The sequence below is a fragment of the Colletotrichum destructivum genome, chromosome 1 (assembly GCF_034447905.1).
Source record: "Colletotrichum destructivum chromosome 1, complete sequence".
Taxonomy (NCBI): Eukaryota; Fungi; Ascomycota; class Sordariomycetes; order Glomerellales; family Glomerellaceae; genus Colletotrichum; species Colletotrichum destructivum.
Window position 1 is genome coordinate 24,492 of NC_085896.1, and position 23,823 is coordinate 48,314.

The 23,823-nt window shown below is 51.2% G+C and overlaps 8 protein-coding genes across 8 annotated transcripts; 5 read left to right on the forward strand and 3 right to left on the reverse strand.

Annotated features, from left to right (window-relative positions):
- Positions 1-461: 461 nt before the first annotated feature.
- Positions 462-5,231, reverse strand: CDEST_00003 (Putative hem peroxidase superfamily, hem peroxidase, animal-type; the record flags this gene model as incomplete). Its single annotated transcript, XM_062916162.1, has 7 exons — positions 462-1,145; positions 1,223-1,498; positions 1,606-2,059; positions 2,139-4,674; positions 4,767-4,872; positions 4,923-5,051; positions 5,106-5,231. 7 exons carry the CDS (start codon positions 5,229-5,231, stop codon positions 462-464), a joined length of 4,311 nt encoding a protein of 1,436 aa, XP_062772213.1.
- Positions 5,232-6,506: 1,275 nt separating this feature from the next.
- Positions 6,507-7,307, forward strand: CDEST_00004 (Putative chloroperoxidase; the record flags this gene model as incomplete). The annotated part of the gene is made up of 1 exon (XM_062916163.1): positions 6,507-7,307. One exon carries the CDS (start codon positions 6,507-6,509, stop codon positions 7,305-7,307), a length of 801 nt encoding a protein of 266 aa, XP_062772214.1.
- A 1,714-nt stretch (positions 7,308-9,021) lies between these two features.
- CDEST_00005 (uncharacterized protein) lies at positions 9,022-9,751 on the forward strand (the record flags this gene model as incomplete). Its single annotated transcript, XM_062916164.1, has 2 exons — positions 9,022-9,381; positions 9,476-9,751. 2 exons carry the CDS (start codon positions 9,022-9,024, stop codon positions 9,749-9,751), a joined length of 636 nt encoding a protein of 211 aa, XP_062772215.1.
- Positions 9,752-9,757: 6 nt separating this feature from the next.
- CDEST_00006 (uncharacterized protein) lies at positions 9,758-13,286 on the forward strand (the record flags this gene model as incomplete). Its single annotated transcript, XM_062916165.1, has 6 exons — positions 9,758-9,850; positions 9,918-10,037; positions 10,117-10,350; positions 10,458-10,524; positions 10,591-11,507; positions 11,550-13,286. 6 exons carry the CDS (start codon positions 9,758-9,760, stop codon positions 13,284-13,286), a joined length of 3,168 nt encoding a protein of 1,055 aa, XP_062772216.1.
- Positions 13,287-13,635: 349 nt separating this feature from the next.
- On the reverse strand, positions 13,636-14,612 carry CDEST_00007 (uncharacterized protein). The gene is made up of 2 exons (XM_062916166.1): positions 14,136-14,612; positions 13,636-14,031 (listed from the first exon to the last, which is right to left on the reverse strand). The coding sequence occupies exons 1-2, from the start codon at positions 14,565-14,567 to the stop codon at positions 13,708-13,710; spliced, it is 756 nt and encodes a 251-aa protein (XP_062772217.1). The 5' UTR covers positions 14,568-14,612; the 3' UTR covers positions 13,636-13,707.
- A 1,051-nt stretch (positions 14,613-15,663) lies between these two features.
- Positions 15,664-16,418, forward strand: CDEST_00008 (uncharacterized protein; the record flags this gene model as incomplete). Its single annotated transcript, XM_062916167.1, has 3 exons — positions 15,664-15,811; positions 15,922-16,012; positions 16,070-16,418. 3 exons carry the CDS (start codon positions 15,664-15,666, stop codon positions 16,416-16,418), a joined length of 588 nt encoding a protein of 195 aa, XP_062772218.1.
- A 1,388-nt stretch (positions 16,419-17,806) lies between these two features.
- CDEST_00009 (Putative peptidase S8/S53 domain, peptidase S8, subtilisin, Ser-active) lies at positions 17,807-20,259 on the reverse strand (the record flags this gene model as incomplete). The annotated part of the gene is made up of 2 exons (XM_062916168.1): positions 17,807-19,288; positions 19,354-20,259. 2 exons carry the CDS (start codon positions 20,257-20,259, stop codon positions 17,807-17,809), a joined length of 2,388 nt encoding a protein of 795 aa, XP_062772219.1.
- A 1,467-nt stretch (positions 20,260-21,726) lies between these two features.
- Positions 21,727-23,822, forward strand: CDEST_00010 (Putative major facilitator superfamily, MFS transporter superfamily; the record flags this gene model as incomplete). Its single annotated transcript, XM_062916169.1, has 11 exons — positions 21,727-21,845; positions 21,902-21,970; positions 22,196-22,255; positions 22,311-22,382; positions 22,441-22,584; positions 22,647-22,698; positions 22,765-22,965; positions 23,021-23,208; positions 23,277-23,340; positions 23,396-23,480; positions 23,540-23,822. 11 exons carry the CDS (start codon positions 21,727-21,729, stop codon positions 23,809-23,811), a joined length of 1,326 nt encoding a protein of 441 aa, XP_062772220.1. The 3' UTR covers positions 23,812-23,822.
- Between the last annotated feature and the right edge of the window lies 1 nt (position 23,823).

Here is a 23,823-nt window from a genome sequence, read left to right on the forward strand (position 1 = left end):
AACTATACGTTGGCTGAAGGGGGTGTATTGCGGTGTTGCTGAGTTTTAAGTTCCGTAAGAAAGACATTGCAGTGAAATGATGCACGGGACGATAAAGAGGCACTCGCCGAATTCGAAAGGGTAAACTATTGCATCTCTTATAGTAGGCTATATAATCTCAGCGAACTACAATATGCGTTACTCTGATATCACTTGTGGTTTGAGAAAGACAAGAGTATTTAACACATTTAACAAATCGCAGCTGGAGGCGACTTTGATGTACTGCTGAACTATGAGAACATAATGCTGCAATCTGCTAGAGGTCTTTGTTGGAATGCCGATTGGCAGGCCGGAGTATCCATAGGAAAGTAGATACAGTGAATGGATTAGGCCAATTAGACTACACTGATTCATCTCCGTTAGATTAGTAATATCCCCTCCGTCTGCTGCCCTTCACTTTAGTGAACTTAGATCACATACATCTAGGGCCCAACCTTGCACCCCGATGACATGGCCATCGGCTTCGGAGCCCTCTCTCTACGCCCAGCCTTGCCGCTACTACAACTACAACCGCTTGCAGCACCATCCGCGCACACACACTTGACTATGGCAAAAGTGCCACCAGTCGAGCTCGGGCCCTTGGGCTGATACCAAGGCGGACAGAAGTCTGGCAGGCCCTTGCCGACCGTGCGGACCTGGCCATACTTCACATTCTTACACTCCTGGTTGATGTAGTCGCTTTTCCCGAACCCGTCAAAGCGGATCTTCCACGTCATCGGGAAAGGGACATACTCGTCCCACGAAGGGGTCAAGAACGTGTCAAACCCGGCCACGAAGATCTTGTCATTGAAGATCCTGGACGCCTCCGTCTGGTCCTCCAACTTGTCAACTTGTTCCTTGATCCACTCCACGCGTTCGGGCGCCATGTAATTCGCGTAGCCTTCCGCGGTGGCCTCGAGGTGCACGCGCTTAAGTTCGCCCTGGGCCGCGGGACCACGGCGGGTGTTGCGCGTCAGGGCGATGAACTTGATCATTTGCGCTTGGCTGAGCGGGATGAAGTCGCGCGGGCTAAAGACCGCGTACTTGTCGGCAATCGAGAGCTGCAGGGTCAGGAATTTGAGTCTGCTAGTGTCTTGCGCTTCCACGGCGCTAGCGGTGGCAGGAGCCTAGGAACAGAGGTGTCAGTAAATACTCCAAGTGAGGTTTTGCTACCCGCGCCAGCCAGGTGAAAAAGCAAACTTACCAGATCCAGTACAACATGCTGTCCCTCCTTGAGCGTTGTGGACTTGCCCTTGTACGGCACGCCAACGAATTTGAATTGCCCCTCCTTGAGCACCTTGCGCACGATGGGCAAGTTCACCTTGGCGCGTGCCATGTCTAGCACCATCTTTTCAACAATGTTGTCCTCATCGACCAATGCGGCACGCTGGAGGGCGAGCCATTTCGGTTCGGCTTCCATGTTATCGCCGTTGGCAACTTGATAGAGGTCTTCCATGAAGCCGTCAAGCGTAGCAGTGAACTACGATGAAAGATATTGGTCAGCTCAACTCCTGTTACTGATATTGACTTCCGGAAGCATCGATCCATCATTTCAGACGTTCAAAGGGCCAGGGGGTCGGAACTTACTGAAACGACAGCATTGTATGTAAAGTCCAAAGAGATCAACAGCAAGATCGCCGCAGCTCTGGTCTGATCCGGCTCATGCTTGAGTATCTGCTTTGCCACAAACACACCCATCTGGTGCATTGGGTTCGTCTCCTCCCTGCCATACAGCATGTTGGACAAGCCAAAAATCTGCTTGGCCTCCCAGATCGTGCCTTGTCTAGCAAGTTCGATCAATGTTTCCACCGACTTCTGAAACGCCTTTCGGCGCGCCATCCACTTCGTCTCGTCGGTATTGTAGGCTAGGAAGACTTGGCAGTTGGTAATGTGCTGGTAGATCTCGTTTTCTGTGTACGTTCCGTGGTGTGCGGTCTGCGTGCGCTTATCTGAGACGGTACAAGTAGCGGGAACCTCGCGCAGTTTGTGGCTAAAGCCGAGAAATGCCGCCATGTAGCGGGTCACAACGGGAATAGCGAAGCTGTGAGTGGAGGATGAGAGTGTTAATAATTTTCCAGCTGAAAGGGACATTTCCAATATCGAAAAGATTTAGTACTTACTCTCTGGTTGCGTCGATTTGAAACTCGGCCTTGGTGATGGAGACCGATTCGCGCTTGATGATAGATGTCATCAGCTCCAAGAGGTATGTCTTGAGGTCCTTCTCAACACTCTTGACATGCTTCTTCAGAATATTTGGGTCAAACTTGACTGGCCTCGCTGTCTCCCAATCAAGCACTTCTCTGAGCCCACGAGGCAAGTTCGCCTTGTAGCTGAACACCGGATTGGTGAAGTGATCACTCTGATCTTTGAGAACTACCTTAATGTCTTCAAAGTTGTCCAAATAGCATGGCTTGTGGGGTTTCTCTGGCGGGCATGCGACAATGCGCGCAGCAGCTTTTGCGCGGTCGAAGTATGGCCTGAGCTCGAGTTTGGCCGTCTCCTTAAATTGACTGGCATAGCCTTGCTGCTCGGCGTAGATGGCGTTCTGCTTGGCTGTATAAAATGGGGAAAACCACCTCAGACTATCACGAGGCAGCCACCCTGGAAAGGCGCGCTGTATGAGCCGGTGGAAGACGGAGCTCTTACACACCTTGTTGTCGGGTGTGACTTCTTTCATCCCCCAGGCCGTCAGACTTTGGGTGTTCCAGTCGACGGTATAGAACCGATCAGACCTCACCAACGTGATGGCATCAGAGAAGATGGCTGCCCACAGCGCGGAGGTTGACTCTGCTGGCCCTGGGTCCAGACTCATCTTGGCGTCGCCCTCGCAGAAGATGCCTGGGTACAATTCAATTTTATCGGGCGACTCATAGAGATCGCGTAGGGTATTCTGGATGTCCGGGTTTGCAGAGACGCTCTCGAACGTGGTGTGGACTGGCAGATCGAAAAAGCGACGGAAATCGTTCAGTGTTCCGACCTCCCACTTGCGAGCCTGCATGATGCCCATCATCTCGACAGGCTTGAGACACTTGGGCACGTTCCGCGGGCCAAAGTTCGATAGAGGCTCGTCCATGGCCGCAGTCAACTCATTGAGCATCTGCTCGTCATCAAAGAGGTTTGTGATCTCGTTGCGTTCAAAGTGCTTGGAGTTCGCGACAGAGGGAGTGGCGACGGCCGGGGCCTTGGCCTTGGTGATTTCGACGTCTTCACCGGTGCTGCCCAAGGAGATGCCACTGTCTGAGTTATTCCTGCTCCGTTCCGTGCTTTGCCCGTCTTCCGAACCGGGAGTTGTTTTCGGGGCAGGAAGGTCCGGGACGCCGAAGGTGACTTCCCATGGCTCCACGACCTTGGTGCCCTTCTGTTTCTCATAGGACATAACTTTGAGAAATTCGGGCAGAGAGAGGTGTTCGGGGTGCTCGATGCCGAGTTTGGTCTTCATATACTCCTCTGTGTACTTCTCGTCACGAAGCGAGATGGCGCAGTGGAAGCGGTAGAGTAGGTTGAACTCGACAGTGACCTGGTTACCAATGCCTCGAGTGGTCTTCTTTTGGTCAAAGTCCTTCCTCGGATCGAGGGTAAAGTTCGTGTCGAACTGGTGGAAACCCATCAAGGTACGGAGGTAGTCGTGGATGCTGATGTTGACATACATGCCCTGCGTGATGAGGCGGGCAGTGTTGAAGAGATCGTCGTCCTGCTTGTCCCACGCAGCCTGCCAAGCCATCTTGAAGTCTTTACACTTCTTCTCGAAGGACTTTAAGAGAGCTGGTGACTCACGTTCCAGCTTGTTGCCCTTCTCCTTCAGCTTCTGCTTTAGCTGGCGTTCCACGTCCGCAAACTTCGTGTACAACAGCTCAGACTCGAAGGCCGTGATCAGATCAAGAGCAGCTTTCCTCTTCTTTTCAGCTGCTTCCCGCACAGCCGTCTGTTCCGGTGTCTCGGAGTCCTGTTTCTTTGGGGCATCGGGGGCATCCGGAGGCCTCGCGGCGCGGACTTTGCCCCACAAGTCCTCATACTGATTGCAGAGCAGTTTCACCTTCGAGTCGAGTGGTATCTTGACGCCTTGGTCATCCCGATCGGGGAGGTGTTCTTTGATTAACGCGACTAATCGCGTGCCGCTGTACATTTCTGGCAGGCTGAAGCGGCCGTTCTCGTTGATCCGGAGAAGCTGTCTGGCAGCATAGTTGTGATATCGGTTGTACATGACTAGCATAATACACACTCCAGGAGGCTGCCTAAGTAGACGGTCCTCAGCGAAGGTGTCGGGCTTGAGCAGACCCAGCTTGTACTTGTCGTCGCGGACTTTTCGCACCATGCCTTCGTTGTAGCCATAGAGAGGCGAGAGGTCCAGATACGAAGAGGAGTCTGAGATGTTCTTGTCATCGTCGTTGGTACGGAAGATGTCATGGATGATGATGGTGGCGTGGTACAAGAGCATTGATGATAGTCCAGACTGACTCTGGCGGCCCCCGGCTTCGCGAGCCATCAGCCGATCAAACAAAACTTCGGGGTCAGGCAACGCGCCGAGCGGAGCCGTTTTGGATGGCACCGTCTTTGCGTAGGGAGCACCAGCCTGCCCGAGGTGCGGGTTCAGGGCTGAGTTGAAGGACCCATCGGCAGTTCTGTACTGGAAGGCGTCACCCAAGTACGTGAGAGGAGCTGATGACGATAACGTCAGCGGAAGATCGGCACGAGCAGAAGGCCAAACGTTTTCATGTCTTGGGATTGGCAGGTTATATCAATGTACTCACGATGCAGCATTTTGTCGTACTTTTTACGCACTTGATCATTAATCAGCCTTTCACGATTAGTGCTATCGTTCGATAGGCTACCAGCAACCTGGGCAAGTCCAGGCTCCTAGGCACATCGTTAGTGAGACACGCTGCGAAAACCAAGAGAGAACTTACATCAACAGGTTTGCCTGTAAGCAAGGCTGGAAGCAAACTTCCGGCAATGTCACCCCAAGCACCCCAGTTGCTGGGAGCGAGTGCTGCCGTGAGATCTCCAAGCAGTCCGACCTTGTCCGGGATTTTGTTCTGCAAAAGGATGTCAGCCAGGACACATACAGACACACACGGTGCAGGACTTACAGAGATCAGACTGTCGCCGTGGAACTGGGCATACTTTTTTGCATTCTCGCTGTTCCTCAACTGCAGGGTAAGCTCCATGAGTTGGTCCTCCCTTGACGGGGTCTCTGCAGTTGGTCGTGTCGCCATGCTGGGCAAGATGTTCCGGCGAACTCCGGTAATGTGAAGGAATGATGAGATAATGAAGACAACAACTGGTTAAGCCTTAGATGACCAGAACTCTAACTCGTTGAGTCCAGGATATTACGTATTACGTGGACTGGGAAGTAAATTATACTCGATGATCGGTTACGGGGGCGAGCGACATTAATACCGTCGTCACGTCAAGCAAAGGACACAGCGGGAGTACGTCCTTGGCTGGGCCCCTTGACTGACTCTCCGCCAGCCCGCTTGCAAGTGAAATTACAATCTCACCGGGAATGCCTGTACTTCGGCACACATTACCTTCCGGGACATAGCTACGTACAAGGTTTGAGTTTGAGCTTGTGCTGGGCTCAGAACCCTGGCCGACGCTTTCATCCTGGATCAATAGTCGCCTTTAGGTCTCTGTAATTTCAGATCGTGGAAATGGGCAGCATTGAGAGGGTTAATTCGAGTTGCAATCCAGTAATCGTAGATAGCTGAAGCTAGCTGAAGTGAAAAGCCCTCAGCACATATCTCGACCATGACTCTGTAGCTATTAGAGTTCAAAGCTGAGCACATGTGGAACCTGGCGGCCGGCTGAAATTCTTGTCGTGTATTGCCCGACTGCATGCATACTCCAGCCAGCCTCTTCCTAATGCAGATTTCCAGCTGCCACAACTGCAGTTGAAGCATAAGGACCGAGTATGTCTTGAATTCTGAGAGCTTCTCCAAAAGCTGTCTCAAACTCAGACCATCGACGGACCGCTGGTGAGCTAGTTTCGGGGCCCTTCCCAAAAACAACACGGGGGTTCCGCCGAAAGCGGGCTTCCCGCCTGGGCTGCCATGTGATAACTCCAACACGGAATTCTGTTCCATGCCACTTTCCCAAATCACGCATGCCAGCAACGCCAGTGATACTCTCGTGGCAAATGCCATCCAAAATTTTGTTCAATAGTACTGAGTCAACGTTGCCAAGATAATATTAGCCCAGTTGAGTAGTAGAAGTGCTAACAGGAAAGGGTCTTGCCGAAATGCCCACGTGAGAAAGCGTCCCAGTACTAGCTCAAGCGTGTGCTCCTCGCTAGTCCCTTACCCCACGGCGCGTTACGAGATCGCTTCTGTACTTGTACCACAGGAAACCCTCCCCCCCCGTCTTGAGAAGGTCGTTTCCCAACATCGCTCTATCGCAGTTTCTGCCAACTCACTAGCTTCTGTGATCATTTGTTTCTCTACCTGGTCTTGTCAAATCACATTCTGATTCTTCCCTCTCCCACAATCGCAATGCCTCCCTCTCTCCCGGTTGGCAAATATGTTCGCAGCCCAGACAGCGCCAGCCGCAGCCCCTGCCCAGTAGTCAACGCGCTCTCGAACCACGGCTATCTCGAGCGCGACGGCAAGAATATCTATATGGCCGATCTGACCGTGGCGATGCGACAAGTGGGAATGAGTCCCTTGCTCGGCTCCATTTTTGCCGTCCCAACCTACTTCGAGTACCACAACCCGGACAAGGCCTACCTCCTGCCTCCTGTCAGCGCATGGCAGAAGTTCTGGGGCCTTCTCATGAACCCTTACTCCTTCTTCTCTTACTTTGGCTGCTGGAAGCCGCAGCAGTACGACCAAAGAGGCAAGAAATATCTCAACCTTGAGAATCTCGCCTCCCACGGTGCGATTGAGCACGACATTTCTCTCTCGCGCCGCGACTACGCTCAAAAACAGGGCAACAACAAGCCGCAGGAAGATCTGATCCAGGACATGCTCAAGTGCTCTCTCGACGGTGAGACCCTCACCATCGATGACCTAGCCAGGTTCATCAGGGCAAGGATCAAGCAGCAGCTCAACGATAATCCGGACCTCGTGTACGGCCCTGCCCAGCACCAGGTCAACTGCGGTCAGATTGCGCTCATGATGGGATGCTTTGGTGACGGCCAGACTATCCCTGTGAAGTATGTTCGGGCCCTCTTTGAGGACGAGAGGCTGCCCGTTAATGAGGGCTGGACCAAGCGAACATGGTGGTCTATGGGCGTGGTTGAGTTCTTCCGGTCGGTAAACAATCTTGTTAACAGGATTAATGTCACAATCTAGATGCAGTGGATAAGGCAAAGATCAATGCCAAAAGATATCTTTCATAAACTATTGAGTAGCTTCTAGTAATAATCAATGGATATAGCTGGACAATTTGTCGCTACTCACTTCTAATCTATTATAACCAAGTCCATGGCAAGAGTGAATATTGAACTACTGCAAAACTTATGACTTGTTTCTGCAAATGCACTGTAGTAGGGCATGATTTAAGTTTAGAACTTATTAGATGTACCTTATTCTTCAACTAATATTAAGGGGGCATGCAATCACGCTAAGCAGAGTGCAAAGCCAAGATGCTCAAAAGGTACAGACGCTGAGAACAGCAGACACTGAAAGTTCTAGGGGATCTCAGGTACCAAGGCTCAGATACACTCTCTTCAGCTAGTAAAGGCCGCATACCCAACTCATTTGCATCTATTCCTTGTTGCGTAGAATCTGCAGCTGGCATCCCAGACTCTCGCTCAGCTAACAAACTACTCAAACAACACATTCCTCTAGGTGACCGCAAACTTTTACTTTTTCAGCTGGCCCCAAATGCTTGATACAGCTGCTGCGTGAGGGTTGCCTATCTGAGACACGGCTGCAGACGACAAATGCAGCCGTCCAAGTTGCCCACCAGCCAGCTGAACATAACTAAAATGCAGATGTCTTACTTCTCTCCAGTACATCAAGTACAACCGCTCATCGGTTAAGGTTCATGTGCCCCGCATGCATCCATAATGAGGTGCACTTGTCTTGTCGACGACAGACGGCGCCAATAGTGCTGCCGTCCGACAAGAAAGAACATTACACGTGGCATTGCAATTGAACCTTGGCGTAGAATTGGGCCCGCACAGTTGGGGTTGAAACAAGGGTCAAACGGGCAAAATACGATGATTGTTGTTTTGTCTACTCCGTACGTTCTCGACGTTGGCTATGGGGTATGCACAGCTAGTGGTTGTCATCTCTCCTCTTCTCCCAATTGGGAAACTCCGATCCCCTTCCAACTTCCCCAATGGAGATCCACCAATTGCTCCTTCTCGCAGGCGTGGCGGAGGCGTACGTTTGTTGACGCCATGCACGTCTGGCCTTGATTGGGCACGTCCGATTGTTTGTAGTTTACAACGGCATCAACGTCATTTATAGTAAGAAGTAGAGGCAGAGCGGAATACCCTACAGAGATGTGGATGTGTAGCACAAACTGCGAATTGTGAACAAGTGGCGGTGAGTGGATCCCACATGAGAAAATCAGCCAGCCACAAACACCTTCCCAGCTCGTCTGAAGTAATAATGCCTCAGACGAAGGGTTCTAGACTTGTTCATCCATTGTGGCATTAGGCTAGAGGTCCCTTGCATTCGCCTTGCAGGAGTCTAGACGGTCATGGTCTCCACCTAGATCAATAGTACTTGCATCCGCCACTGTCATGGCCCAATCGGGGCAGCTACTGTCGACTTGGTAGTACTTTGCAGTACTTGCTTGCCATGAACAGTACTGCCAAAGCTCTGCAAGCGACGTCTATAAGCTAAACAACGGATGATTTTTTGTATTTGCGCTTGTTGTGGAGAGTCGTAGTTAAGCAGAACAGTCTTTCGATTCGTTCGCAGTGAGTAACCATCACACTGCTATCTCTTTGGACACGATTTCAGGGTTAACACTAGCCAAATACCGAAAGCTTGACACGGTGATAGAAGCGACGGTAAGGTAAAGCGGTATCAAGAGATCGAAAAAGACGACATGACTGGGTCGGACTCGGTCGAGTCGGCAAAGGCGGTCATTATCCTGACCGAAGTCAGCAAGGACCTCAAAGTCACGGAAATATTTCTCGCCGAGCATGTCCACCGCCCCATCAGCGAGCTGGCGGGAGTTCTCGATACTCTTGATGACTACCTCGGCCGTGCCGACAAGCTCACGACCGCCGTCGACAAGATCCTAAAGTTTATCGACACCGCCCTTAGGATCGGCGGGAGGTTTGCTCGAGCCGCCCCGCTGCCTATTAGCACCATCCTGTCGGCCATCGTTGAACTCATCAAGAATCTCAGAATCACTGGCATACTGCGAAAAGCATTGGGCGAGGTCAAGTCAATCGCGCATAAGGTAGGTCTCCTATCAATTTTCCTCCGCCGGTCACCGAGATGGCCGAATACACTGCGCCCAGAAACGCTCAAACTGAATCGTGAACTCGCCACAGATCAAAACGGACTTTAAGGACAAGGCCAAAAAGGGCGTCAAAACTGTCCTGGAAAAGATTGAGAGCCTGACTGGCAACATTCCCGGATGGGCCAACTCTGTCGACTTTATGAAGCGTGCCTTTGTGATTGTTGTCGAAGTGTTTGATATGCTGAAGGACGTTTTGGGTGACCAAGCATTAGGAGCCTCGGTTCTTTCTGGTCTGGAGGGTTTGGCCAGCGGGCCACGGCAAGGATTCGAGTACGTAACCCGTGAGCCCCCATGGAATGGCACTTAATATTGGATGTTTGTTAGAGCCATCAAGAATGCCGTCCACCCCGTCACGGAGTTTGCTCGAAATGCTCTCGAACAGTTTGTCAAACTCGTAGGCAGCTTTGTAAGTCCGACGAATAGCACCACAAGCCTACATACCAGAGTCCTGTACTGAAGATATGTCTTGAAAGGAAAGTCTGGGCATCAGAGAGCTTATGGACAAGTTCGAACCAGTTGCAAATGCACTCGGCGGTGTGTCGGGGGTCATTGAGGCTGTCGAGAGTGCCCTTGCTCCCGTTATGTGGGTCTTGGTAAGTTGCAGCTAGGAGTTTATTCATCATGTTCTTGAGGGCTACAGTCCATGGCTGACAGGAGCGCCCGATCTTTTAGGAGTGCATTGGGTTCCTGGTCAATTCGATCTTCAAACCCGTCATGGATTTCATCATGAATTCTTTAGGCCTCGGCGCACTCGTCGACAGCATCGCAGAGCAACTGAACAAGGTGCTGGGTATCGACTCTGTCAGGAAATACTTGGACCAAGCAATGAATGCTGCATTCAACAACATACTTGGTCCATTAGACGGCGAACTGCAAAAGTTTGATTGTGTTGAGCAAGTGCAAAAGGTTAGTCAACTCATTCGCCACATTGTGTTGCGTCCGTACACACAATCCCCCCCCCTTCTGTCGGTAGTGGTTTGTGAACTTTAGCTGACTTTTCTCAAATCCGGTAGTTATCAAGCGACTTCCAGGCATTCCGCAAGAGCCCAGCTGATGGAATAGTCAAAATGCTCAACACAGGTTCGTATGAATTCAAGTGCTACTCTGTATGAAAGGAGGTCTGACAGGGTTCAAATCGGACTGTAGTCATCAACTCGCACGTCTCAGGGCACGTCAAGGTCAAACCTATAGGCGGCGACAACCCGATGCTCGTGCTCATGGCTTCATCCTTCCCTGAACATGAAACCCAGAGTCCGATGATAGTCGAAGGCGTTCAGAGTGACAGTGTGGATCAGGTCATAAGCCGGCGGCAACATCGCCTCGACAGATATGTCTCAAGAATATCTTCAGCATTGGTCCAACAAGACGTCCACGGGCGAAAAGTCCAGCATGTCACCCTACGGACTGCGTTCTTTGGCACAGCTGCCGCAGATGAAGCTTCGGGACAATCGCCGCTTGTCTGGGCAAGTCCCGCGACATCCGCAGAAGACACAACAGGCATACCAGTAAGACTAGGGTACGCGTACTACAAGGACTTACCAGTGTCCATGCTTCTGCGTACTCAGCACCCGCGGATCCTTGATGCCCAAAAGAGTGCGCGTGACACACCGCTCAAGCCTTTCGTGGTCGACGGAATCATTGGCAACAATAACAACAACAACGTCAAGATCAGTCAAACCACCTTTGGTGTTGACGAGCCAACTATTGCGCTATCGCTAGCTTTTAACGATGGGTCTCCTAGTGGCGGAAAATCGGACCACTTCGATGCCTTTTGCGTTCGCCGTGCAAAGTTCCAGGCCGAATGCGAAAAGGCCCTCGAGCTCCTGGCAAGGCTTCTAGATGTTGCTCAGCAAGCTGACCACGACTTCGCAACGTTTAGTCCGGAGTCTGTGGCATTTGGAGGTCACCTCACGGCTATGTTTGGCGGCATCGATCCATTGCTATCGGCGGTAGAGACGCTGATATCACTTCCACTAGATTACTTGGGACAGATGAAGAAACTACTGCAAGAGACGCTCGGCGCGCCCACTGCCGTTCTCGCAGTCGTCGATGATATCGGCGGGGTAGGCAACGCCATCGTCACAGCGATCGAGGCATTTAAGTAGGACAGAGACGCAGCGCTTAAGCGGGCTGCAGATGTCTCGACTGAATACGTCAAGGTCCAGCAGGCGGTCAGCACGGCTTGTTCAACGGATCGACTCCAGCTAGCCTCACACCTGGGAGCTTCCAGCAGCGTCCATGACATAACATCGCTCGTACGACTCCTCACCCACAGACTTGGAACGACAGCCACCAACTTTGAAGCCATGGAAAACCTGGGCCGCGGCATCTACGAGGACTACAAAACACACCCTGAGCGATACTCAGCCAACTTCTTCACCAAGCTCGACTCAGTGTATGAAGGTCTCGCGGGGACTGTAGCCAGCACCAGTGCAGAAGTCCGCGATTTGGTTCAGCAGCAGGGCAACAGCAACAATCAGGGGGTGTTGGTCACTCTGTACGCTGCGCTCAGTGGCGTCCACGACGATGTGCGACGATTCTTCCAAGCCTCTCAAGCTGTGTCAGAGCTCTGCACAGCGGTCGAGAGCAGCGTCATCGCCACCGACGCTGCGCGTGAGACATGCGTCCGCTTCGCCAACATGGTAGAGCCGCTCAAGCATATCCTGACCGAGGTCGGCGTCAGCATAGACCCCAAACAGCCAGTCGGCCCTCAGGCCCTGGCAGACACGGGTCTTGCCGTCGTTTTGCAGAAAATGGTCACGGCAGCCGCCCTAGACGGGACCAAGCTGTTCCTTGAGCGGGCATTCCATCTCGGCGACATCAACAAGGGCATGGACGACATCATGGTCCAACTGCAGAACACTCTCGAGAAGGAGCGCATCCCGGCGCTTGACAAGGCTGTTCTCGATCTCGTCGCCAAAGTGACGCCCACCAAGCTCAATGCCTTTGCCCTGCCACCGGGCGGAATCTCGGCCGACGACGAGACCGTAAAGACCTTTACCGTCATGAGTCCGCTGCTGGACCAAGGCACGGCCGATATGATGGGTCAGCTGTTGATCGAAATCAAGCGTGCTGCCAGCGACCAGTCGCCTCCGCTAAGTTGGGCCGGTCTCACCTGGTGTCGGCGCTGGGACGAAGCCGAGCCGGCATTTCCCAGCGTCATCTTCATGGAATGGTACCAGACTCTCCAGGACATTGATCTGCTTGTCAACAAGCGACGGGGTGTCCTCCCTGACCCTTCCTCGTCTGCGAGTCCCGCCTTGGCTTCCGAGCCTCCGAGTGGCACCAACCCTGCCTTCGAAATGTGGAAGCAGCTTGGAGCTGTCGTCAAGACGGACATGATCGACGCTTATGATAGCCACCTGGGCGAAGCCCACTGGATCCCTATCCATGATCGTATCAATCAGCTCCTGCATGGCATCATAAAGCTGCCCGCCACAGCCGGAACGGACCTACTTCAGACGATCAAGCGTCGGCCAGATACGACGCCCCTTCCTACGCCATACGTGCTTCCAACGGAAGCAACCGAGCTTGCGGAGAAGACACTTGGTGAAACTGGTGAGAATGGCAAGAAAGCTCTGGCCGACGACTCTGCGCTTCGAGGCGTCTGGCGCGATCAGCAAAGGTTCGAGCAAGCAGCAGTCCAGCTGGCTCCGTTCGGCCTCACGCCCACCAACAACGTTGGTCTCGAGGGATTGCATCATGGGTATAACCTGCTGGGTGCGCGAGAGCTACTTGCGAACTGCGGTGACGAGGACAAGACGCACCAGTATGCGCGCTTAACAGGATGCGAGGTAGAAGGCAAGGGGTTCGCGTCGATCCCGGTTGCTGGTAGCAAGTGATGCTAACTTTTGCATCGGATGTTCCAACTTCCTGGACTTGTTCATGGCGCGTGTGGCAGTGTGGTTCTCTTGAATAAGGCTGTTACTTTTCTTGAAAGCTATGACCATGAAGCGCCGCGTCGACATATCTTTCACGACGGCATTATCCTTGATTATATTGTAGTAACTATACGAAGTACTTTTGATTCATAAACACATTCCATGCAAACTTGTTGTCAAAAACACAGCTTTTTATGTTGCTTCTTCATGCCAGCCCCCCTGGCTAACTCGCCGCCATCAACCTATGGGACCCTTGCCATTGTCACAACCCTGCACCGCATACCTAGATCACAATAGCTGCGATTAAATTTCAATTGTATTCCTATCAAGTACCAGCTGGTGTTTCTGAAGCATATCCGACCCTTGCTTGTGTCCCAACCGCTTAGTTAGCCAGCAGTTGAGCCGGCGCCACCTCCTTGATGGGAGGAATCACCACAATCTCCTTTTCATCGCCGCTAATAACATTCTGGACAGGCCCAAGACCCTCAAGCTGCTGAACCTGTGCAAACATGACGGCTGGAGTTGAGCCATCGTGTGGAGGTGGAGGGTCAGGCTTCTCCCACTCGGTGGCAAAATCCTTGCCGGCGCTTACAAAGGCTTCGACAACCGTAGAAATGGAAGCATTCAGGCGTGGGTTGAATTTTTTCAAACCGGGGACCATGCCGAGCCCCTGCTTGAGGAAGTCTAGTGCTGCATCAAAGTATTGCTATCCAGTCATGCATTCCTTAGTGCGCCGGTACACAAAAAGAACATCAAGGAGTGACGGATTGAAGGAGGATGGAGAGATGGTGCAAAGATGTAAGTACACACCATGATAGTAGTGTCTGATACCGTTGACTCGTTCGAAAGATCGGCAACCTTCCCGACCTTTTCCACGCGCGGCAACTCGGTCAGGGGCGTGTCTTCTGGAATGACACCCGTGTCGGCGAGGGCATTGGTGTCGTCCGTGACAATGTCAGAGAAGCGCCACAGGCCCACGTTAAAGGCGTGCACGACCTTGGCAAACACCTTCACGATGTTTCCTGCACGCTTCTTGAGCGAATTGGTAATGAGTGTCAGCAGCTTGCTGATGAGATTGACCCAGCCGTTGAGGCTTCTGCCGCGTTGCCAGTATTCGATGATGGGCACGTCTGGAAATGCCGCGAGCGCGTGCGTCTGCAGCCACTTCAACTTCTCTTGACCCGTCTTGTCCTTGAAGTTCTTCTCCGCCGGCTCCAAACTCAGGGCTGCGGGCTCAGCCATGATAGCAATATCTTAGGTTGGGGTCAACGGAGGAGATGAGTGAAATAACAGTTGATGAGACAGCGGGCGAAGAACCCAGGCAGAGTAGGAGTTTATAGAGGGTCCATCTTCGCAATCATCCCGAGCTCGTCGCAGTCGAAAAGCATCGGCGTGATGGAGTCATACGCCCCTGGTAACGGTGCAACCCATGTACACAACTATACATTGGATACAGAACGATCTACTTACTAGAAGCAGTCAAGTTACCGCAGACCAAACCAGCTGAAGCAATCCTCTCAACTTCACCGCTCCTGTTTCAGCTAGCCTCGTGCAGCGCGATCTCCGTCCCTCGTCTGACGGTGGCTAGGCCCGGCGGTCTGGGCCGTCCTAGGGCGGTGCGGAGCGCACCCGGCCTGCATGCCAGCCAATTGGGGGTCAACCAGCCAGGCAGGCGTGTGACAAAAACTCCGCACTTATATCGACGTTGTTGACTCAGGCCCCCGCACTACTGTCGCCACCCGTATGATACGCTAAATTCAAGTAGGCGCGGGGAACGGAACGGCCCAGATCGATTCAGAGGGACGGACGGTAGAGCGAGGATGAAGAGCGAGAAAGGAAAGGGGCTAGGGCTTGGGTAGAGGTTGAAAATAGAGCTAGTTTATGTCGAGTAGTAGCGCGCACAGAGGGTGGGGGTTACACAGGCGTTATCTTGCTTACAATATCCGTATATGGTCGCGGAGCTAGCGCAGGCGGGATTGGGAATTGACTACCTAATGTAGCGTCGCCCGAAGCTTTGCGGCAGAGTGAAAAGATTAGGTAGAGGCTGGCTCTGTGGTCTCGACTAAGGGGTCTAAGAGGGGAGGTATCGTACAACCCACAGTGTTGAGACAAGGCGTGGGAGACGCCCGGGTCTCATTGCGACGTCGCTTCGGCAGGTAAGGTGTACACTTTCAGATCTTTTTTTTTTTTTTTGTAGAAAAGTCTAGCTCTAAACATAAACCTTTACCACGACGCTGGACCTCAAAGCCTATCGACCCCTCGCCCGTTTCGTTTCTTGCCGTTTTCACTCCCTGTGTTAGGAGCTTCTTATTACATTACCATCTGATCGACAAGAACAATGGCAGCGTGTTATTTTGTGTCGTCTCCGGACCCACGTAAATACGTTATCGACTCGCCGGGCCAGCAGCCCCAATACGGGATCAAATTTGGTGATCAGGCAGACGATGTGACCAGGATCAACGCTTATCGCACCTGCAACCCTTCTTGTGAGTAGGGTTATTTGCCGTGACTTGTTTTTACCTATGCTCACTTAGCCTAGTTGTGTGGATCGATATTGTTGTCGATAACTTTGACAACCCACACCAAACTCGTTTAGGCAACTACATGCAAGCAAATGTCATCATAAACTACAGCAACCGATCAGGTACTTTGCGAAATTTCGCCCAGGTTCCCAATACCAACGAGTGGTACATTAGCAATAATGCCCGTGCGGACCCCTAAACGCTGTTCACCGCGGCAAGCAGCATAGAAAATGCTCAAGCTGCTATGAAGTCCATCGTACAGTTGTACGCCGGCTCAATCGGCTACAAGCTCATGGAGAACCGGGCAGTCGAGACACTTCCCTTCCAGGTCCGGAACGCCAAGACCGGAACGTCAACCGAGATTCGCCGGCTTGTCACTCGCGTTCTGGAGACCAACAACCAAGCACTGTCTCAGGCCAACCAGGAGAATTTGGCCCTCGCCACCGACCTAAACTGGATATTCAACAACGTCTGGGATGTACTGAGGGATGATGGGATTGCCTACCTGGTCCGCTTCTGTGACGAGAGTGCTGCTCGTTTGTTTTTCAACTATATGGTCCAGACTACATGAGCAAAAGGAGCGATTAAGTTACGCTAGCCACAGACCTCGACTACAAGAATGTTTCCTCTCTATTGGTATATCAAAGGGACCTACCTATATATACCAGCACTATAGACAGCTTAAACATATCGACGCCTAGTGATAAAGAGACGATTCCCTTCGGAAATATCTGTATGTAAAGGCGGTAGAGACATATATTGGTCTATAGTTCGCAAACGCCTCCTAACATCGATTCTGATTCACGATGCCTGATGCACTCATGTGTCTCTCCAAGTCGCGCGAATACTTATTCTGTTTGTAAGGATGTACAATTGCCTAACTCAATGTCAATCATCCAATAAATCTTAGTCGTATAGCATCCATTGAAACAACATTAAATATCTATCAATGCTCAAGTCCTCGCTAAAGCTGTCGACGTGTATGTAGCTTGAGTTGACTGGATAGCTGGCGATTATGGCTGACGAGGTCTTGCAATGTTTACGATTCTTTCGCTGAGGCCGTCACATAGGCCATCCCTCACGTCTTCCGGCGAAACGTTGGGTGTCGTGAGTGAGACGTCGGTCCCATTGTTTATCAAGGCTTCTGCTCTTCCACCTGATGTCGAGAGCCCCGCGATCGGAGCCTCCCTAACAAGCTTGTCTAAGGATCCATTGCGATTGGAAGGATTGGTGATTTCTCGAAGGCCAAGCTGCTGTCGAGCAATTGGATCTGCGACCTGGGCTACAAGAGCACAAGCCACATTGTGGGAGCTCAGGTTGCTGCCGGTCAAGAGAACTAAAGTCTTGTCCGTAAGACCGTTCAGTACGCCACCCGCAAGACTAATAGCGGAAATCGCTTCTGCGGATGACACCTCGGCGAGCAGGGACTGATATCTAAGCGATAACGTGATGCCTGCGAGCACCGCATCCTCGCACACCTCGACGACGTTGTCGACGTGGGAGTCCAATATGTTGACGATTTGGGCCGGCCGTACTAGCTGTACCGCCAGCTCATCGCACAGAGTCACCTGGGTAGGCTGATGCAGAATTTAGGCAAGTCTCACACCCTTCGTCGCAGTGTCCAGCGACCTGCAAAAGATTTTTGGGTGCACACAGATGACCTGGGTCGAAGGCGAGTAGGCCCGGCACCACGATGCTACCGCGGCGGTAAGGCCGCCGCCTCCAAGAGGCACAATAACATATACACTGTTTTTGCTTCATATTTCGCAGTAGACGCATAAGAATAGGCTGTAAACGTGCAGTTGTATTGTGAAGATTCTAGGAAAGGCGCTCTTATAAGTACATGAGGATGATACTTCCTAGAAGGCCTATCCTGTAGGCATACGTCTCTCCGAGGGCTGCGGGCGACGGTTATACTCCCTGCGACATTATATCTACCTAAAGACTTTAGCTGTCTGTCTACCATCTACTATCCGCTGCACCAGGAGGAGGTGGGCATCTTGCCCCTGTTGGCACTGTTGTTCGGCCATCACCACCACCACCTACGCCCTCTCCTTTGAATGGTAGATAGCATGTCCCAAGATCTTTCTCACAAGGGCTGTTAGGTCCGGGACAGCAGTAACCGTAAGCGTTTATGTTGAAGTTGTAACAAGGGACGGGGGGTGGAGCTGCCGGAGTCGGTGTTGCACTGGGAACAACTGCTGGAGCCGAGGGCGCGACTACTGGAGGCGCCGCCGGTGCTGTAGAAGTCGGAATTGCTGGTTGGGTAGATGTAGTAATCGCGGTTGATGTCGATTTAATGGCGCATTTTCCCGCTCGAGCTCGGAGCTTCCTTGGCCCAGAGCCGCTAGACTCGGAGTCAGACTGGCATGTAAAGATGTCGACGCCGTTCCAAGCAACTGGAGTGTCACCTCCTCCAAAACGGTTGTAGGATAGTTCCTTGACCATCTTCTTAACATTTGCAGCAACCTCCCCGGGAATCTGGAGCCGATCTTTGTACTGCGGATCGCTAAGCCATGTCGCAATCATGCCGGTAACAAATGGAGTCGATATTGATGTACCATCCAATTCAACATCCTCGTTTCCCTTGTTACTTGCGCACGTAGCAGTACCGATAGCCGAGGTGTCAAGCTCTGTAGGTACACCTTGAGAGTAATACGTACGCTTCCCGTTTTCATCGACAGCACCGACAGTGATTATATCAATCTGCCGGCCAAAGAAAGCTGGAAAGGCGGTAATATGTTCGCCCGCATTAGGGTCATCCCTATCGTTGCCAGACGCTGTGACTACTACAACATCTTGTTCGATGAGTAGTTGAAGAGCATGCCTGAAGCCGTCGATTCCATCTTTTTGTACAAAACCAGGCTTTCGGCCCTGGGTGTTTGTGCTGGGGACGAGTAGCTTGTATCCAATTGACATGTTAATAACTGCTTTCCCTTGTAACTTGTTTTGGATGACATCCTGTAATATCAGAAGGAGGCCGAACAGAGCATTGTCCATTGTCGACCTCGCGCCAAGCTTGACAATAACAATGTCGGCTGCCTTGGCGGCGCCAAACAAAGGCCCACTGGCTAACGATTGCATGCATGAGCCGTGACCGACATCGTCACTCTCGGTTTTGTCTTCGTTAGCAAACAACCATCGCTTGGTCCCTTCCGCTTTGGTATACTCGTCATGGTTTGGATTGCCACCTGTATCCAATATGTAGATTGTCACTCCTTTGCCGGCTGCTGCAGGGAATGCGTATCCTGGGATATCGTTGGGTGTAACACCATCGACATTAGCCTCTAGAGGTAAGGATAAGTCATTCAGGGCGTTTTGACTAGGAAACTGCAAGACGACGTTGTCAAAAGTTTCTCGCGTGAATTCCTCTTGTTGACTTGCCACTGGTGAAATTGGCTCAATAAGTTCCGCCTCGCTATTCAGATCGATTGATTGTACCTGTTTATACATACTACATTAGTAGGAGCTACACAAAGTACATTTAAATGTTACCAAGCACTTACCCTTGGATCTTGACTGATTGCTGTAGCGTTATCTTCAGTTGTGTCAAGAACAAAGACTCCAATGTCCTCATCAGAGCCAAATTCTCGAGCTAGGTCTTTCAACGTATCAGGTTCAGCAAAAGAATCGAGAAATTTCTCAAAGTCGGCCCTTTGCGTTGGGTCCGCAGCGATTTCAGGTCTCAGGAATACGACGTAGTTGGCCGGGGGTTGGCTAGGCAGCGCCGAAGATGTTGAGGTACTCGTAAATGTACTCGTTGAGCTGGTGGTAGAGCTTGGCGCGGAAGTAGTTGGTTCGCTTGTTGTAAGGCTGATGGAAATCGATGAAAGAGTCTGCATCTCTGGCTCATCTTCGCCATCGTTGCTGTTGCTGTGCGGCCGCAGCTCCAAGACTTGCCCGGCCGCTACAGCAATAGGAGCGGCGGATCCGAAAGCGACAAAACCACCGCCAACACCACCAACAACAACTATAGCTCCTGCCGCTGCCCCAAGCGCAATAGCTATTGTTTTCCCATCCGAGACAGAAGTGGTGAGAGGAGGCGCTAGGCTAGTAATAGTAGTAGTAGTAGCGAGGCTTGAACTTGGAGGCACAGTAATAGATGCACTGGAAGACGGCTCTAGCAAAATAGGTTGTGAAGCTGGTCCTGAGCTACTTGATCTCGGCAGAGATGACTGAGAGCTCAATGAAGTCGACCGAGAGGTGGGACCAGAGATCGAACTTGGTTTTGAGCTTGTTTTGCTTAGAGCTGTCGAGCGAACGCTATAGTTGGAGTATCGTGTAACTGAGTAAGAAAAAGTAGAAGCTGCCTTGAGAGAGTGTGAAGAAAATGAGTATAAATGTGAAGACTGGCTATTCTGAGCAAGGGCTAGGCTTAGCATTAGCCAGTAAGCGAGCGTTTCTAGGAGCATGTCGACTTGCAAGACGTAGGTATGTAAGAGGATGAAAAATGATTAGAGACTAAGGGAAGAAAAAAAAGAATAAGGACGTAAAGAAAGACTGAAAAACAGTGTGGTGCATTAGGTAGTATGTAATAAATATATACGTAGAGAAAGAAATAGTAATAGAGTTATATTGTTACCTTGCTTATATTATACTCTACATCACTAACAGTCATGCAGATCCATTGAAGTAATTTAGAGGAAATAGGTGGAGTCTTATTATGAAGTATTTTAAGTGCCAATTAGTCATTTTCAACTCTTTTACCTGAAACGCGAGGAAGATTGCATTATTCGACAAGTGTGACGGGCTGTATAGGGGAAATGCGTTTTCTAGACTCAAGGTTCGCCGTGACTGTCAGACAGCGATGGTAAAAGGTCAGTATGTAGCGACGGATCACCCATTCAAACGATCATGGAAATATTCCATATACCGTATGATTGGCTCTGCGAGCACCCCGTCACTAGATCTGTTACCTTCCCCGCAAATTTCGTTCATATCCCATTTCATCCTCAAGAATTGCACGGTTTAGCCTGCATATAAAGGATGGAAATGTCCTATGTCTCTTTCGTAAGCCAGGGCACCAAGAGTGTAGGCAATCAATTTTGCTCCCTTGCTTCTAGACCCGGAGACAGATTGAAGAAACTTTGTTCTCTTGTCATAAAGATGAAAAGGAAGCTTCTGAGAATTGTTCCTCGCAGCATCGCAGCGTTGATTTCCATACCATCAGCGCCGGTTCATGTGGCGAGTTCGCCGACACATCTTCCTGACTCGGCTCAGATGTTGTCCTCTCCTCAGTGACGCAGAATCTGTCGGGCTACGACCGACAGTGGGCGGTGGCGTGCCGAGTGCCGAGTTGGCACCTCCAATAGTGAGTTGAACGGATTGGCTATAATTTTTTCGCCATCCCGAGTACCGATTGCATCAGCGTCCTACACAGTCGATATTGCCAAAAGTGGACACGGACTTTGTGATTTGCGTGCTTTGAGAGGTTCTGGTCGATGGCGTGAGTGCTGCACGCGATGGCATCAACGGGAAGTGGGTCATTCTGTACTTGAAGCTACCAGAGAAGGGCTCCAAAGGACCCGCGATATCGTACGCAGTCCCTGCCTGCATGGCGACTCAACGCGGAGGTTCTCCAATCGGGTCTCCACGGAGTTGCCATGTGCATGGCTTTGTTCCGTTTTGTTGGAACAGAAAACTCGATTTTGATAGCTGCTTCCGAAGTAGAACACAGAACCGTAGGGCAGGGACCTGAATGAAAAAATGGAAGCTGTAGAGGGGCAGAACGCGTCTTTCTTTGCAGGTTCGTGGTTTACTCAAAAGGATTGCCTGTTGGTTGCTGAGTGTAGGGAATGTTGAAGGTTTGCAATATCTCTTGTACTACACTCAACTTGAGTTGAGCCACAGAACCTGTCTGCTTCAACAAGTTTTTTAACATGGCTGCCGTAGACGAGAAGCATGTCAAAGCTCTGGCGGAGAGTCCGGACAGCCAAAGCGATGGCGACCATCCTGAGATCGATTGGTCACCTGAGGAAGAGCAGCGGCTAGTCCGGAAGTACGTCGCGCTTTTGTTTTACCTAGGTGACTTGGACTGACATTAATGCTTTGCAGAGTCGATCTCCTCATTATGCTGCTTCTTATTCTTGCCTTCTTTGCCCTACAACTTGACTGCAGAAATATGTAAGCGTTCCTGTTAGCTCTTGCAAATGATAATCTAACTAAGGAAATAGTGGCAACGCGTTGACGGACTACTTTCTCTGGGACGTTGGCATAACTTAGAACTAGTTTAACGTTGGTTAACAGTTGTTGTCTGCGGGTATTGTCATTCTTGAGGTGTGTAACAGAAACTTTGAGTGGCTTATATAACATTAACATTAACTATGACTCTTTTTGCAAGATCCCTAGCAACTTGATTCTTTACAGAATCGGACCGACACTCTGGATAGGTGGCCAGATTGTGGCATGGTAAGGCGACCCGATGCTGGGCATTTACAGTTGATGAATGATAACACGTACTTAGGGGCTTGGTTGCGACATTTCAAGCGTTTCAGAAGGGCCTCGGCCCGTTCATGGCCACTCGACTGCTCCTCGGGTATGTCTTCGGTCTCTGCGATTCCACACCAGCCGACTGTTGCTGACATGAAGTGTAGTTTGTGTGAAGCTGGTTTCATTCCAGCTGCGCTCTTCACCATGACGCGATGGTATAAGAAAGACGAGACTAGCAAGCGGTTCTCGTGGTTTTTCATTGGCAACATGCTTGCTGCCGCCTGCTCGGGGCTCATTGCCTATGGAATGTAAGTCCAAGTCAAAGAACTATACTGCCGAGTTCCCTCTAATCATTGAATCGTATTTATAGTTTGCATATGAGAGGTGTAGCTGGCCTTGCCGGATGGCAATGGCTCTTTCTGGTATGTCAAGCATGTCAAGTCTAAAAGACCACAGGCGAAATAACGATGACTGATGTTATGTATTAGCTCGAAGGCATTTTCACCGTGCTGGTCGGAATTGCGTTCTTTCTTTGCTTTCCCAACCAAGTCAACAATCCAGTTTCCCTGACCGGGATTCGATACTTCACAGAGCGCGAAGCCGAAATCCTCTACAAGAGAATCATGATTGACGACCCCTCAAAGGCTCATGCCAAACGCTCAGTCAGCTGGCCTGAGTTGCGATCAGCTGTACGTGAGACGGCTGGATTCCCGACTGCTCAAAATGCTGACGACCAATTTCTAGTTGACTAACTGGAGACTCATTCCACACGTCATTTTCACAATTTGTGGTCTTGCACCGTCGTCTACCTTGAGTTCCTATGCTCCGTCGCTCGTTACGTCCATGGGGTTCGAGAGACTACAGTCAAATGCCATGGTATCCATCGGCTCCTGGCTGCTGCTCCCCATCAACTTGCTTTGGGGGTTTACTGCGTGAGTGCCTGTTCAGCCAAGACGTAGCTGGTCAAAACAAAAGACATTCGGCTGACTTGATATGGCAGCGACAAAACGGGAGTTCGTGGCCCATGGGTGTTCCTGGGACTGTTCATCTTCTGGGGCTTCAACGTAAGTCGACCATGCCGGTCAGTTCTTGGCGGGTTACTCAGCTAACAATGCGCAGCTTGGCAACATGTTGCTGATTGATGCTGACCGTAACAAACGTTTCGCCATGTTGACCCTATCAACCGCTTTCTCGTTCCCTTGGCGTGAGTTCATTTCCCCATCACGAAACACGACAGTACATGCCGCTGACACGACCATGTAGACCCGGTCAACGGCGCTTGGGTGTCAGCCAATGCCAAGTCGGCGGGTGAACGTTCCATCACGATGGCGATCCTCATTATGGCGGCCAACTGTTCGGGGATTGTCGGTAAGCAACTGTTTAGGGAAGAAGATGCCCCGAAGTATCGCAAAGGTTGGACCATCATCACAGGCCTCACGACTGCTGCAGTGGCCTGTAGCATCTGGGCCAATGTTCAGTACTACATCCTCAACAAGCGAAGGCTGAGTCGGACGGGCCTGTCGTATCAATACTGACAGGTATGCTTG